Here is a 17,550-nt window from a genome sequence, read left to right as displayed (position 1 = left end):
AACTGAAACAAAAACTGCAAAGCATAACATGTCAATTAACCCCCTTCTAATCCTAATGCTATCCATGTGTGGGAGGGGCACTATGTGTACATTTGCGTATGTCTGGGTTCTCTCCTCAAGTTATGCTTTCTCTTCTAAATTTATTAGTTTGAGCTCCATGGCCCGTGTTATTTGTTTGTTATATATGTTTGCATTTAATAGTTGACAGACTTATATTTGTAGTTATTTTGGTAATTTTATGACCATTTATTTACCATATTCTCTTCCTGTTTCTTGAAAGACATACTTGACAAAATTTCTAAACTTCTGAACGCTCAAAGGAATTAGGGCCTTCTCTATCTTCGATTTTCTCGTTTTTTTTTCTTTAAATCAAGATTTATAATCATGTTCTGCTGCCTTAACTTTGTATTGAAATAATGGGACAATCAGCACACACCTTTGTCGTTGGTCCACTCCTCTTGTTTTAAATGAGCATCATCAACCAGTTTTCGGAGCCATGTTTCCCGACTCTTCTCGCTTGCCTTCAAGTGTGGGATCTAGTTTGGCTGTCCTCGTGGGCTTGTTAAGAACTCTAAAGGCCGTCTCTTATTGCTCTGTCCACTCCTTCCTTCACACTTGGATCTTACCGTTAGATCCCAGGCCATCTGCACTCTAGGTCCATCTGCAGGTTCTCAAGAACTCTATTTTAAATAAATATGTGTATAATATAGTAAAATAGCTTTAACATTTAGACTCCCGCTCGACTGTCATGCCATTCATACGTAATAGATTCTGAAACTAGTTTTAGAGTGTAAAATTTTGAGTTCTGTTGCTTGAATTTTAATTCTTGAACCTTAATGTCTAATATTTTTAAAAAATTTGTTGACCTCAACATTTACTAAATAGATTTACTGACCCATGGAGGGGGGGAAAGTCTGCCAGGGAATATGTAAAGATTAACACAATTGACTTTTGGGATGGTGGCAAATTTCTTGATTTACACTTTTCTGGTTTTTGTTTATTTTTTATTTTTTTAGAAAACTGACGCAAAGGAAGCATTTAAAATATTGTAAGAAAAAGCATTTCTTAGGCAGACTTTGCTTCCCAGTCTTGTTAGCTTGGCTGGAATGATGGGCTTATGTCAGAGAAGCAGAGTTCCCCTCTCTGGGCATCCAGATTCAGAGTAGTTCGTAAGCTTGTGTTTTCTTGACGGTATGAGGGCATGGCATATAGCAAAGGCACTGAGTGTCATGAAGGGAGAGTCGTCACACTTGTGGCTGGGTATGGGCGAGAGGTGCTCCGTGGGTGCCGCCCGAGGTTTTACTTATATTCTGTTTTTGTCTTTCCTGTACAGCATCTGGTTCTTTCAGTTCCCCCTTCTTAAGTGCTTTCCAGTTAGCAAAGGAAACACTCAGTTCTAGTCCCTGAGATTTTTTTACTGTCTCATTTCCAACTGAGGAAATCAGAGAGAGGCCTACCACCACTGAAAAGCTCTTGTCTCCAATGAATTTCCAAGATGTTCTATCATTAGATGAAGAACTCAGAGGAATTGATGCCCAATCACTACTCTCATTGCATTCTTAGGCCCTTCAAACTTGTGGGCTTGTGCTCAATTGTTTGCAATATTTGTATAAACGTTCTCTTCTGTATTCTATGGTCATCTAGAAAACACTGTATTTTAGGCATGGCTGTCTGTAAAGTCTGGGTTAAAGAGATCACCCCAGGAGGAGTTACAAACTATGTTGTAAGACATATCTGTGAGAGACAAAGTTGAAGCTATGAATAAACTCCACACGACAGAGAGTGAACTTTTTAATTTTATTTTTAAAGGATTTAGAATCTAATTAAGTATATACTGATGGATGAAGTAGGGCACCTTTCTGCCCTGGCTACTTACGAGGCACCGGGTGTGCCTACCAGTGTACCAAGACCAGCAGATTCTCTGAGGATTTTGTTCACCAGGACATGTGTTGTACCAGGCTGTGACTCTAGTTTTGGCAAGAGTGAAATTGTGATGCAATATTTTATTATTAAAGTGGTTTAGATCCTTTATATTGACTTTCTGAGTACTAATGTACCAATGTCATATCAAAACATATGTAAGCATAAATGTACACATACATAAAGTACAATGAAACAAAATGGACAAAAATATTCTTACCAACCACAAGATTATAGCAGTGCTATAGAATATGGCTGAGAAGAAACTTCTTATGACTATTGATCCTGGATGGCTGAATAGATTAGGTTCATTTAGTAAATTAACCAGACAATAAACATAGACACAGTCCTTACATAGAACTTACCAGGAAAAAAGACAAAACACACTCAACTGGCCAAGAGTTATTTTTCTGTTGTCCCCTTTTAACTCTTACAGTATCCAGTGATAAGTGACCTATTTTATTGACACATTGAAATGTTGATCCAGCTATGTGTCATTCATACAGACTTGGATAAATTACTTCATCTATAAACAGGTTGTAGTCTCTGCCAAGATTATGATTAAATATTCACTCAACAGAATAATGTAAAGTAGCCAGCACATTCACCGCCTTGATGTAATAATCTTACTGTACTCAACTAACTTTAAGTAATTTTCATTTTACACCTCATAAAAAGTGAGATCTATGAGACTAACAAAAAATTGTTTGCCTATCATACAGCTTGGTGCTTTATTTGAATAAATAGGCACTCAAATCCTTGTTAAAATGTTTGACTGGGAGCTCAATTTGAGTGCTTTAAATATTTGGTCAGTAAGTATCAGTAAATAATAAAGGGATATTGATAGGACCAGGCTGTGGAAGATCACAAAATCTTAGAAAACACTGTGATTCAAGAGATAGAATGGAGCTGGACCTGGTGCCACAAGTTTGGAATTATAGCTACTGAAGAGATTGGGACAGGAGAGCACACATTCAAACCCTGTGTAGATAGTGTGATCTATCTATCTATCAATCTATCATCTATCTATCTATCTATCTATCATCTATCTATCTATCTATCTATCTATCTATCTATCTATCTATCATCTATCTCTATCCATCCCCTCCAAATGTCTCCCCTCTATATTCCTCAATCTATGTATCTATCTATCCATCCATCCATCCATCCATCCATCCATCCATCTATTCCCTCCAAATGTCTCCCCTCTATATTCCTCAATCTACCTGGGATTCAATCAGTTAAAATGTCTTTGGTAATACCCAGGAGACAACTTTGGGCTTTTTGTTATCTTCCTACCCTCTATCTGAAGGAGCAACTTATGTTTTATTTCAGCTGGGAAACAATTGCTTCTCAAAATAACCAGGGGTTGAGGTTTTGGATGCCAAAAAATGATTGGCAGTGTAGCAAGGAGTGTCACCTCCCTAATACACCTGTTATAGAATCCTAAGCACTATTTTCCACTACGGTGTGAACGTCTCACCTCCAGCAGACCAGAAGATAATCAGCCTCATTGTTTCAAACAAGTGGGAAACCATGTCTGATTATGTCACTAAGAGTGCCCTTCAGACAGTGCCAGTCCAAATCTCAAGTGCTGTTTTGCCAAAGAAGAAGGTATTGTTTGTAGTTGTAAATTTAGTGTATGTCTCTGGGTAGTCTGTGTTTACATATAGAAATTTTACTAGGTGGGTTTTAGAAACATTTGTGTATGGAAGAAAAAAAAACCTCCAGGTCATGCTAACATGTATTTTTAGTCATCTTCTTTCAGTGACATATAGGAAAGTGGCTCCGATTAACTGAGAACTGCATTTCTCCTTTAACTACCCAACAAGGTATAACTTCAAAGCAGTCTTTCCAAACGTGGAAACAAATTATAAAGAACTATTAGCAATGAGACGACACCAGTGGTATGAGTGGAAGTAGAAATGGGCTGTGAGGTTCGAAGGAGCAGAAATCAAAAGGCAAAGGGCAGCAAAATTCAACTGGGCAAGCAGGTTTCTGAAAGTTACTTTATAAGCCAGATGTCATCTCTGTGGCCAATTATTCCAAGCTCAAACTTTCAGCTCATTGAGAAAGCTGTTCATATTCAGCATAAAAAAAGGCAAGAGTTTTAATGAGAAATAAAGTCATTAAAACAACTATACCCATACTTGTGGTGGTTTGAAAGAGAATGCTCTTCATAGATTGTACGTTTGAGTATTTCTTCCAGTAGATGGGATTGGTAGTGAAGGATTAGGAAGGTGTGGCCTTGTTGGAAGTGTGTCTCTAGGAGTAGGTTCTGAGATTTCAAAAGTCTCCTGCAAGATTCCTAGAGCTCTCTCCGCTTCTGTTGTGCCAAGAGACACTTGTGAACCCCCAAAAGACTACCAAGGAGCTGAATCCGATGCAATCACATTAGGGTCTCTTTATTCAAACTTGAGCTTGGGCACCCCACCAACCCTGCCACAGCAAGAGAATGGAGCCCTGAGCCTAGTTTTAGACAAGCATTTATGAAGGCAAGAAAGGGGTATCTAGTTAGCTGATACACATCTGATTGGGGGGACATGGCCTTTAATATAATTGGCTGGTGCTGGGAGCTAAATCATAAACTTCTGCTTTCCTCTTGCCTAACGGTTGTTAGAAAGTGAAGTGTCAGGGGTGGGCTTCTAACTTGGAGGTACAGGTTTGTTAGGAAATAACCTTAAAATTGGTGTTATATGCAGGTCTTGCTGGTGGGTAGCCTAGAAACTGGTGTTAGATACTGGTCTGTTAGCTTGAGTTCAACCTGAGGTTTGGTTTCTTATTTCATGGTTGTAGATTAAGATTTGAGTTTTCTACTGTTATTACCATGCTTTTGGTAACAGCATTTATGCACTCTAACCAGCTCTATTGTAGTAGGTTGGATAAGCATAGCCCCCATTGGTTCATGTTTCATTATGTTTCCCAGCTGGTGGAACTGTTTGGGAGGGACTAGATATGGTTTTGTTGAAAGAGATGTGTCACTAGGGATGGTCTTTGAGGTTTCAAAAGATGTGTAGCACCCCCAGTGTTCTCTGTCTCTTACATTTGGATTAAGATGTGAGGGCTCAGCTGTTCCTGCCACCGTATCTTTGTTCCACCATCATGGAATTTTAACACTCTGAAACCAGAAGCCAATTTATATGCTTCATGAGTTAACTTGTTCATTTGTGTTCACCGCCTAGGAAGAATACTGAACCAATTTTGATTTATATCCTAAATATGTCAGGTCAATCTAACATTACCAGACCTGAGCACCAGGTGAATTAAGACTACAAATACCAAATATACCCAGCCTCTCATCACATTTCAGTGAGTTCATACATGTCCCTAAAGCATGCTTAAGCAAATATGGCAGCCTGTTTTTATATACCGAGAACAAAGGACTTCAAAGGCATGAATGACTTCCGACATTCACAAAATGTCCATCATGCAGGTCAAGGTTACCCTTTCAGAGTTCTCTGAGGCATCATTCAGAAAACTGCTGTTTTGTAGGACTTTATTTTCCTAATATCACTTCCATTGCTAAATGTTCACTCTACTGATGAATTTCCTGGTTCTTAGAATGACCAAGTAGATGACAGTGAGCCTATATGTCCTGCTTGCTATTGTATTTCTAGCTGATACTTGGTGTAATTATTTATTGGAAAGATTCCTCTGTTTATGAAAAAGGTTGACTCTCACTATTCCTCCCCTCCCTTAGCCTTCTCTGTAGAACTATAATGAGTAGATATTCTAATTTATATATGTGCATTATTCTAAGTCACACGTGGGACACTGTTTTCTTACATAATATATATTCTAGAACGATTATGAAAGCTTATATAAATAGAAGAGGCTTTGAAAGACCCCCCCCCCGACCATTCCCTTATAACAAACGTTAAAAGTACACAGATGAAGCAGTTTTTGAACATGGTAATTTATTTTATGCAGTTGTTTGAATCAATTGATTAAAAATTCTCAAAAGGCACTTTAAAAAACATTTAAAAATACATTTTTCAGACTTAATGGTGATCACTTAAAATAAGCAAGTCACCAGACATTTTTAAACCCTTGACACTATTACTTTAAATAATTTTTAAATTCCCAAACACAAACATTTACTGTATAATACAACACACTGCTTAGCAGTAAGATTAGTTTCCCGCTAATACTCTTCATGTAGGTCATTAATTTATAGCGCCCTGCAAAGTTACTCAAACTTAATTATGTAACTGAAAACTCAAAGAGGTAAGGGAGTTGAAATGAAGTACATTCAACTCTGACACTGCTTTCTGCAGGTGCTTCTCTAAAGGGAATCTGTACAAAGTTCTCATTTCCATTGGTGTTAAGATTTCAATACAGCTGATACATAACTGTAGGTCATCTTAAATCAAGAGGTTACATAAGTGTAAAATATACCACAGCTTGTCTCCCATATTTCTCATGATGTTTCTGTAAATCTTAATACAAAACAACAGAAATGAAGGCAATGTGTTTGCCTTTTGCTTTTAAGAGGAAGGTAAATAACTTTGCTTTCTTAATTATAGATGTAGAATTATTTTAGGTTGTACAAGTTCTATTGGAGCAAGTAGCCACAGACGATTGTTGGACTTTTAGTCTCATGGGAAACCTGTGCTAGGTATAAAACTGTCATAAAGAATAAACATTCTAAACACCCAAATCAAAGAACTGCAAGCACTCCAAGTAGCTAGAAGTTAAGCATAAAGGAACTACATCAAAAACAGAATGAAATAGAAAGTGCAAGAACAAAGCTAGGTAGGATCTGACAAACCAAGTGTGGATGTCTTTCAAGTATAACACGGCCTCAATCTAGCAATACAGTTTGACAAGCTAAAAGTGTAAAAACAAAACGAAACAAACCTTAAGAAACAACTCTGAAAACAACCAGTTAGCAAACACTGTAATGCTCAAATCCAATTACCACATTCAAGACATAGTATGAAATGGTGATTTATTTTTGAATCATTTTATAGTAACAAACCGATCTCTGAAATTTAGATATGTTCAAACAGTCAAAATGCTGGGGCAAAAACCTGCTTTATATCTATGAACTTCTCACTAGAAAAACGCAAGCATATTATTAATAGATAACGTAAGACTTTATTTAAAGTCTTATGTCTTGAAACCACACTACAATCAATTATTCATGACAGAGATCTTTATCTAAAAGAGTGAATTAATCATTTCACCATAAATCTTGTTTAATGTGCTCTACCAAATATTTGGGAGAAATTTTTTTTTGCTTCATTAGATCACAGGACAGGTACATAGGTTTCGAAAGTGACAAAACTTAGTATAAATTAGCAAAAAATACTTGGCATATTATTGAGTAGCATTTTTCCATTTCTATCGGAAATTTCAGTAACTAGTGGACATTTTTATGATAACATGTTTTAATGAATTTATATGTACATATTAGTACTCACTGAACCCTTTCTACTCAGTGGGAAATGACTAAACTTGTAGAATTGTAGATTTTTTTAAAGGTCCTGGTAATAGCCATTATAGAGAAGTAAAGAATTTTGCCAAAACCAACGATGTGCGGACCCTTTAAACTTTATAGAATTTTATTTTTAATATAGTATGATCCTGGACTACACTGATTTAAAACATGTTTCGGAGTCTTTGAAAAATGCCTCTCTCCTGGGCAGAAATCCTGAGTGTGTTCCAAAGACTATTTGCACCAAAATTATGTAGGTAAACAGGCAATGGTTCTTGACATAGGATTAGTAAAATTAACCTTGAGAGCTTTTCAAACCTAACTGCTCAGCCCAGTCTTGGAGTTTCTGACTTAGGTCCGGATTGGGGTGAAGAGAAGAACAAGCTCCAAAAAGCTCTCAGAGGTGCTTCTTTAATAATTCTCACTAGAAGGTGTCTGGTAAGAACATACTCCAGGGCCCCATGCTAAAGGTCAAACCTTGACATCTCCACGTCAGCAAACTTATAGCTAGAGTACAAGAATCACAATTTAACAATCAGCATACCCATTTAGCTGTTTGACCAATTTTGACTATTACTGGCCAATAGTTCCAGAAGTTATGTACTATTCATAAATACGTGCATGTGTGTGTGTGCAATTATTCCACATATGACTAACCCTAAGGCTAACATAATACAAACACATAGGTTTTGATTACAGTTTCCAGCCTTCTTACTTACTAGCTTTGTGACAGTGGAAACATTACTTGAATTCTTTGAGCCTTCAGTATCCTCACCTATAGTATGGGACTAACACCCAATTTATGAGGATTAATGCAAATATACAAAATAAGAGCAATATCTGGCACACAGATGTATGTGATTTGTTAATTTCATTCATTTAAATCAAATTATTTACACTCCAAGGTAACAGAATAAAACCTTATAGTTAAAATCATGCCCTTTTCTAAGCCAGACAGTGTTCTAATAACCTTATGTATATTCATTGATATGATCCCCATTAAAATCCTGTGAGGTAGGTAGTATCATTATCCCTAATTTACAGATGAGGAAATGGAGGCACAGAGAAATTAAGTAAACTGTTCAGGGTCACATAGTGATGAGGAGGGCTTTGCAGCCCAGGATTCACTGCAGCGCTCATTTCCTATGAGGAAATGGTAAGGGTTTTGGATGGTTCTGATGAATCATTTCTCTGCTCGTAAAGAAGAGTAGCACATATGGAACACAGACAAAGTCAATCCAATCCATGGTAAAGAGCTGTACAAAAACCAGACGAGGATATTGGTAGATGGCAACCACCATAACAACCTAAACCAAATTAAATTTGTAAGTTTCACTTTGTAGTTTCGTTAGAGGACAGGGTGATCCATAACTAGCCAATGGAATAAATATCCTGTCAATATATCATCTATAAATGTTATGATTTTGGCACAATAAGTATAAATTATATTTATTATTTAGCCAAGCCATAGACTCAGTGGTATACTCATCATGTAAAATTAGCATAATGAAATGTAAATCATTAATTATTAAAAATAATTTTGTGGAAATCTGTAAAATATTCTTCTCTACATTCAGTATTGATGACAAGAACGGTTAAGGTCCTCTCCTTTCAGAAACCCTTAGAGCAGCCAGTGAAGTCAGAGTCTGAATGCCATTCTGCTCTGCTGGAATTACTACTGTCAAGACTTGTCCCCAGTCAGAAGTCGGCAGGAAATATATGACATTTTTGCTTGTTTAAGTATCCTTTACTTGCTCGTGTTTTAGATTAATTCTGGCCAAAACCTGAATTTAAAAATTTTTGCCTGTGTTACATGCCACATCAGACAGAAAAATTAATTTTAAAAGTGCTTTAAACAAGTTATGAAAGGCACAAACAAGTCTCATCTCCACAGGATGAAAATAAAAGGAATAATTATGTAGTTGGGAAAGACTTCTAAATAATAATTCCTGAGAGTGGTACCAATACAAGAAAAGCTTATCACAACAGCATTAATTTTAACTGTTACAATTAACAATGGTCAAATCTGGGAACAGATTATTTGAAAATGTATATCATGGAATGTTGCCAATGCTTTGAGTAAATGAGCATTAATAGTGAAAATGCTATTCAAGAGTCAACCATGTCAAGAGGAGACAATAGGGACTTGGTGAACCAAGTGTGTGATGTAGTCAAGGCCCATAACCATCGGAAGTGTGGTTAATTTGTGCACTGTGGGGAAGTGCCATTCCTACTCTACTTCTTCTTGAGGGGACAAAGCCAGTTATAAATAATATAATCACACAAAAGTTCCCATTCGGCAATGGGAGGCTGGTTTGTAGCAGACACATATTAGCTGAGAAACAATACTGAGTAGCAGTGTTTCTTTCTTTAAGGCAGATCTGTTCAGCATTGTGTTTTGCATGGTGTGGTACAGAAGATTACACACTGACCACTCCAGCTTTAGTGAGAGAACATACACTGTCAGCAACAGTCACAGTCTTTCTAGCTCTTCTGTCACCATTTAAAAACACACATTCTTCATATATATTTATTTATATTTATATATTACTGTATCAAAACACATTTTAGCAAACTTCACAGCTCTTTAAATGCTTCAGTTTATAGTCATCCGTTTGAAAGATTTCTATATGGAATGTTCACTTCAGATGAGTTCCTCACTGGGATTTCAGTGTTCTGTCCTTCAGTGCAATGTAGACCATTTAACCTCATGGCCTGCTTTCAAGGGTTACCTAATTTTATTTTTGTATCTTCCTTTTTGTTTACTTGATTAATTTCTTTTAGTATATTCTCAGGTAAGGCAGGTTGATATCTATATGAATAACCATAAGGACGAAGATGATAAACGAGGTATTCTAATTCATACATAGTTGTAGAATCAACATAGTGGAAAGAAACTGCAATATCAGAACAGCAACCAGGACCCTAAAACAACAGAAGGAGATACTGTTAACAAGAGGACAGCCCACATTTCACATATTCACATGAGCTTTAAATACTAAAGTAGCAAAGCTTGAGGAGAAAGCAAGGTCTTGAACCCATCAGAAGTGTAAGAAGCCAATAGGTCTGTCAGTCCCAAGGATTTAAAACCAAACCTGGAACTGTCAAAGCAACTGCAACTGAAGCTGTATTTTCTTATGATTTTTTACTCTTAACCATTTAAAACTTTTGATTTCTTCAAATTAAAGGAGAAGCTATTACAAAGAACAAGACTTTATCTGACATGTTGGTGAATGCCTAAGATATGTTCACTAAACAAGAACTGTGGTTCAGTTTCTGGATACAGAAAGATGGCTCATCAGTAGTTTCTCTTGCAGAGGACCCAGGGTTTAGTTCTAAACACCTACACACATGGTGGCTCTAACCACCTCTAACTTCAGTACAGGGACCCAACACCCTTTTCTATCTTCTCCAGTCACCAGGCATACACACAAGTAAAATAATTAAAGCAAAACCAATAAACAATAACCTGAGGGAAACTATAAAATTTCACCAAGGACTCTAAAAACTTCTTGGGTAAAGATCGCAATTTCATTAAACTGATGAATTATACACAAAAAGAGGAGACAAGACAGTTGCCCAAACACTGAGAAAAAAGAAGAGCAATGCATCCTTATCAGTTTAAAAACATTTTAAAGGAACAACACCCAGAATTAAAACCCCAGATCCTGACCTTCCTTTAGAAATGCTCTATGGTATACAGTGAAGTGGTAGTATAAAGTCTAATTGATACTACAATAAATCTTCATCTAAACTATGCACTACTTCAGACGGACTAAAATTAATGTTTAAAAAACTGAAACAATTAGATTCTGTCATTCTGAACTACACAATTCTGATCATCTGATACCCTAACTTGCTAGCTAAACAATTCAGTCACCAGGAGTAATGGCACAGTCTGGCATCAGGGCACTCAGAAACTGGAGGGTCTCACAAAGAACAAAGGTCAAAATTAAAACAATTACACCAAAGACTACAAAACAAGACCAAGATCTATATTCTCAGTGATGACTGCAAAGAAATATATGTAAATTTGTATCTTTGAAGATACTACTATGATAAATGAATAATGGAATTTTAGTTTCATGCTGGGTGCTTTAGAAGCTTCTTATAAAGAATGGGCAATTTAAAAATATTTATACAACTCCAATACTTTCAATTTTAGACTCTTCAACCTATTAGAACATGTTTTTATAAGGACAACAAAATTTTGCCATCCATTAAAAAGCTACAATGAGTCAAGTAGAAGATACTATATCTATTTTACTCATATGAGGTATATTAACAAATACACCCTTTTTGTAAAGCACTCTTGAAAAGGGTAGTCCACTGCTTATAAAATGGCAAACATCTTTTTGCTATTGTTGTACAAGAATGGAATATCTTACACTTTTTATAAAATCTTATATGTATCTCAGTATATCTATTACATGATTTATAATGATAAATTTAAATATATTTAATATAGGAAGGGGTTTAGAACTTTAGAAAAAACAAAGTTTTCCTATAATAGAAAATATTCTACAGCATTTGAAAGTACTGGTGTGGAGTGGCACCCTCAAGTGCATTATCAGTATGTTAGGGCCAGAGTCTGGAAAGCTGTTTTATAATCCTTCGAGTAATTCACTGTAGTGGCACTGATAATAGGCATATAAATTTTCTCCAATCAGCAAAATGAATTAATTATAGCACATTCATATATATGAAATTATCACTTAAAACTCAGATGAATGAAGCAGAGAAATATATCAATCTTAATAAAACTCAATGTGTAAAAAAAGAAATTTGTAAGATGTCTAAGGTATAATTTGATCTTAAAATCTATATAACAATGCTGATTTATTTATGCACATATTAACATGTAGGGAAAATATAAAAGCTTGCAATGGTAATGAATAATACTTAATTCCTGGAAGTGAGTAGTGGTTAGAGGAAAAAGATAAGAAAGCTAAATACAAGGGCACATGGGCCTCAACTGTCTACAACACTTTTATTCTGAAAATATCTAAGGCAACTGTGGTGATAGTTTTATACTTGGGAAGGTTAGATGTACACACTTGAGATGCTTCATAGACAATGAACAATTCACTCAGTTCTGATTTAATGTGCATTAAGATACAAACTAGAGTCAAGCTCGTCATTAAATACTGTCCTGGGCTATACTACACTAATCACAAGTCAATGAGAGACAGATTACATCCATTTTACAAATGAAGACACTGAGACTCAAGATAAGCCAGATCTTGTATATATTAAGATTATCCAACTATGAAATGGAAGAACAGTATTTGAATCTAGTCTTCCTGAACCTTGCCCCCCCCCATAACTATAAAACTAATTGTCTAGATCTTCATACAGCTCTCTAGCCTTACCCAAAGTTTTATTCAATGTCACTGCCTTAATCACCAAAACCATGGTAGCCTACTCCACCTCAAGTCACACTGTCTCCTTGGTTTTCTTTAGAACAATGGTTCTCCTTCTCAATGCCCAACTCCTCATGGATCATTTGGCTGATGCAGTCCACATGGGCAAAGGGAGCAGAGACAATGATGAAGGGAGGACGAGTGGAACAGAGTTTGGAAGTCCTGTGAGTATGTATGGTGAATAAACGCATACCAGGACCAGTTGCGGGGGAGTCATATCAATTTTACTTTGAGTGATTCAAGGCTTATAAAGTTTTGGGGGACAGTGGGTAGAAACATCCGAAATAGGCTGAAGGTTTAGTGTACTGAAATGCCTCATTACCGTGGGGAACCATTTCAGGAGTACTAGGTGCGACCTGAATGGGTTTGTATCAGGAGACGGTAAGTTGATTCTATAATCTAACTGAAGCTATACATGACATTCCTCAGGTAGAAGCATGTGTTGGGGCTTAGAATTCCCCAGTCAAGGTCAGAGAAGGAGAAGTTCAACTAATGAAGGGAGTCTTCTATCACACAGCGAACTTCAGAGGCTATCCGGTGAGTGGTGGATTTCACACTTAATTAGCAATTTTACCACACTAAAAATTACTTTGGTTGCTAATTCATACCTGTAATTTTGCTAGTTATGAATCTAATATAAATATTTTTACAGTTAGAGGCTTGCCAAAGGACTCATGACCCACAGGTTTAGAGCAGCTGTCATCTCTAAAGCCGCTCTTTATAAGTATGCCTTCTTATCCTGTGCCTCCTTGTGCAGCACATGAGAAAACTCTTAAGTTGGCTGTACTGACTCCTGCATGTCAGTGGCTGGCTGACAGAGGGATGGAGAGAGATAGCCACTAAATGACTGGCTGGGGCCTCTGTTCTCATCTGCTTTGTTAGACCGTCCATCTATACATTGAAACAAAAGCTCTGGTTATTGGTACTAATGAAGCATATACATATTAACTAGTCTTTTAAAAAAATTTTTCAGGTAAACGTAAGTCAGTCCCAAGTAACTTCTAGACTTACCTCTATGGGAGGATAATAGTTGTAATTCCAGTACCAAAATGTTTTCGGTAGATAACCTTTGATTAAGTGGTGTTCTGGTACAAATGGATGGAAGGTTTCTTTCCCAGTGGTATCTCTGGAATCTCCAGCCTCTACATTTATAACTTCCATGCACCTTCCCAGTGCTAAGTCTTCGATGGAGGAACTATGTGTACATTTTTCTGTTTTAAATGCATCAACAAATCTTTTCAAGGCTTCCTTGCTTAGGACATATCCCGCTCCTCCACTCATGTATCCCTGCTTCACATAGGGCTTAAATCTTCTCCCAAAGTAAATGGGTCTTTCAGGGCTGTACTTAGATAGAAGCCATCTCAGATTGTCCAGTATGACGTATGTGTCATCATCTGCTTTCATAAACCAGTCAGCATCTTCTAAGTAATGGTCATGGACATACTGAAATGCTTTAATTGTTTTCCAATATAGTTGCTCTCTGCCTTCTTTGGTTTTCAGTCCCACAGTAGGGAAGTCTTGATTTTCTTCTGAACTCATAAATAACACTTTATTACAACGCTGGGCCCATGTAGCTTTGACATGTTTGGCCTTTTTCTCTAGATTTTGAGGGCTTGTCATAACCCAACAAAGAATTTTAACTTTCTGATAGAGGTTCTCGGCAACATCTGTGTTCTCATCTATCAAACAAACATTTTTAAAAGTTACCTTTACACAGAGGTAAAACCCAAGTAAATCACATCAAAGAAAATTCATAAATAATTCCCAAGACTATGTTTACCTATCATAATTAATGACTTTTAGAAAAGAGTACAAGCTAACATGATTTGACACTCGGATGTCCTGTCAATTTTATCCACAAATCTCTGAACCATCACCAGCTCCTAAGTGCTTCCTATCTGAACTGACTGAAAGTATCAGCAGCATCTGGGAAGTCCGTTAGCAGTGAGGTGTACAGAAGGTGCCACCTCACACCTAGCAATTCAGTCACATTATCACCTTACATTGTTTCTCCTTGCTACTTAATACTACAAAGAAAGTAGTAATTTCCAATATCCCTGGTAACTTCTCATTGTTCTGACTATGTTTCTAAAAGACAGAAGAATAAAAACGAAAACAAAACAAGAAAATCATACTGCTACATCAGTTCATTATTTTTGAAGCCCATAAGCCAATTGCTATAAATCTGTACAAATATCCTAAGGTGTTCTTGAAGACTTTCACAATAACATCAGCTTCATTCAGTTCAAAGCAAAGGACTTAGTGTCCAAGCACTCTCAAGTCTACATTACTATATACCTCGTTCCAAAAGTGCAAACCCATCTGTTAGAAACAGAACAGAGCAGCGGGTAGAGGTTGGATTCCTGAGATTATCTAAAACAGTGCTCCTGTAAGTTACTGGGTTGTGAAGAAATAGGAGGCTCCTGTCAGAATATCCAGCAGAACACCACTGTCATCAAACCAGATTTGAGGAAAAACGCCTACTAAACACAATAGTAGCCTTAGGATCTGAAACCTGGTCCAAGAGCTTTTCACCTGCATGTAAACAGTTCTTGAGCTATCAGGCCTACAGTGTGAACAGCGCTGATTTATATAACGAATACTGGCCTCATCCATCACTCTGTCCTTCCAATTCCCCCCTCTTTGATCATAACTTCATGACTTCACTGTGATTCCCTGTATGTCCTGGAACTTGCTCTGTAGACCAGACTGGCCTCAAACTAACAGAGATCCACCTGCCTCAGTCTTTTGAGTGCTGGGGTTAAAGGTGCATGCCACCATTGACTGGTTCCTCTTTTGTATTTTTATTGTCACTAATAACTCAAGTCCAGTTAGTACTACCCATATGTCATTAATCTATGGTCATATACCAAGGCTTTTAAAATTATATATGGTAAAGGAGCATTCTTTATTTTCAGTTGCTAGAGGCCTACCTACAGTTCTATAAATCATTTGGAAACACTGAGCAGGAAAGCTCTGCATCACTATTTTTATATCTATACAAAATTACTTTAAAAATTAGTGTTTTACTCCTGACTTCAACTTACTTAATTACAGAACGATATAACCTATAGGCAACATTTGATAAGAAAGCTCTAGTTAATACTGAGGCACAATACTTTTAAAGGTAATGGACAACTAGTTGTTGAAGGTACATGCCACCATTGACTGGTTCCTCTTTTGTATTTTTATTGTCACTAATAAAAAAGGTCACTAATGGTCCTGTAAAAGATTAACAATGGGGTACAGTTAACAAGTTAACTGAAAGAGAAGAAGAAAGGGTGAGGAAGGGCATGAAAAAACAGCTGCAATCTGTAGTTAGGGGGCATCCACTGCTCATGAACTAAGGAATCAATCTTAGCCACACAGACACAGCAAAAAAACAATATAGTAAATGGAGGAAGACAAGACAGCTTTATCCCCACAGCTGGGGTCTGATCGATCATCTCACTGTATGCACATACATTTGGTAAGTATTTGTTGCCTTCATGGACCACAAGATGTAGATAATGCTTAAAATGACTCACCCCACTCTCAAAATGTACACATTGAACTACTTTTCTCCCCACTCCCAAAACATTTCCTCATTTTCTCGATTTCTCTAGCTTTCCTTTATTAGTTACTTCCCTTTGAACTAGTTTTGCGCCAGCACAGAAGTGGAAATATGAACGAGACACACTCAGCAAGTAAACCAGGAGCTGTTCAACAGTAAGAAGCACTGTGACAGGAGGACTGTAGAATAGATGTTTTTATTTCAAGTGTACGGGTGTCTAGCCTGCATATGTCTGTAAGCGCATGCAGTGCCCACAGAGGCTAAATGATTGCTCTGGAATTGGGGTACCTGTTATAGGCCACGATGTGGGTCCTCTGGAATAACAGACAGTGCCCTTAAGCACTGAGCCATCTCTCCACCCAGCCTGGCAGATGAATGTTGAAAGAGTTCTGTATGCTGAGGAAAAAGGCAGTGTGGGGACTATTAAATGAGAGGCCCAAGAACTTGGGCAGAACAGAGAAGGGAGAAATGTAGCCAGTTAAAGATGATGTAGGACATGGGTCTTCAGGAAAAGCTCACTAAAAAAAAAGGGCAAGAAAAGGCGTGGGCAAATGTAACAGACTGTAAATACGTGCAGGCAGCTGCAAGCCTGACTTAAGGATAACATATGTAAGAGCATCTTGGAAGACAGCAATGTAGGATTGTTAAAATTCAGTAGCAATTGCAAGGTAAAAAAAAAAAAAACATGTCCCCAGTTTCCACGGATGGTGGCTGGATGAAATGAGGAAATAATGTTCTGGGAGGGGGAGAAAAGGGAGTTTAATCTATACATTTTGAGAGTGTGGTAATTTTTATATGACCCACATGTGGTTCATAAAGGTAACATTTATCAAATATATGTGCATATACTGAGGTCCAGCACAGCTTCCCAGTAAGTGCCAGGTAAGTGAACAGCTCCGTAAGAACACAAAACTCCACTGAGCCACTGCGTAAAGAGTCAGCAACACTACAAATGTGTGTGTTAGTTGATAACAATCAGATTTTGATACCCTAACCTTCAATCTCTGTGTAAGAAGTAAGAAACAAACAATTGACTACTAGGAAGGTAAAAGAATCAACTCTTAGTTGGAGGGAGCTTTTCTATTTTACAGTTTCTATTATCTCTAGACTATATGTATTTTCTTCTGCCAAATCATTTTTCAGAGATGTTTGTGTTCATAAATGCCTTCTTTTCTCAATGCTTGGAAATGAGCTGAAGATAAACTCAGTAAGGA

The 17,550-nt window shown here is 37.1% G+C and overlaps 1 protein-coding gene across 1 annotated transcript in view; it reads right to left on the bottom strand.

Annotated features, from left to right (window-relative positions):
- Positions 1-5,855: 5,855 nt before the first annotated feature.
- C1GALT1 (core 1 synthase, glycoprotein-N-acetylgalactosamine 3-beta-galactosyltransferase 1) overlaps positions 5,856-17,550 on the bottom strand; it is a 31,537-nt gene continuing 19,842 nt past the window's right edge. Inside the window, exons 3-4 of the mRNA XM_080936332.1 lie at positions 13,795-14,462; positions 5,856-10,285 (exon numbers count right to left, since the gene is read on the bottom strand). Coding sequence (XP_080792458.1) covers positions 10,082-10,285; positions 13,795-14,462 — 872 coding nt within the window. The 3' untranslated portion in view covers positions 5,856-10,081. The remainder of the gene's footprint in view (positions 10,286-13,794; positions 14,463-17,550) is intronic.

The sequence above is a fragment of the Micromys minutus genome, assembly GCF_963924665.1.
Source record: "Micromys minutus genome assembly, chromosome: 23".
In the NCBI taxonomy this organism is placed as follows: domain Eukaryota; kingdom Metazoa; phylum Chordata; class Mammalia; order Rodentia; family Muridae; genus Micromys; species Micromys minutus.
This window is presented reverse-complemented; position numbering and strand designations above follow the sequence as displayed.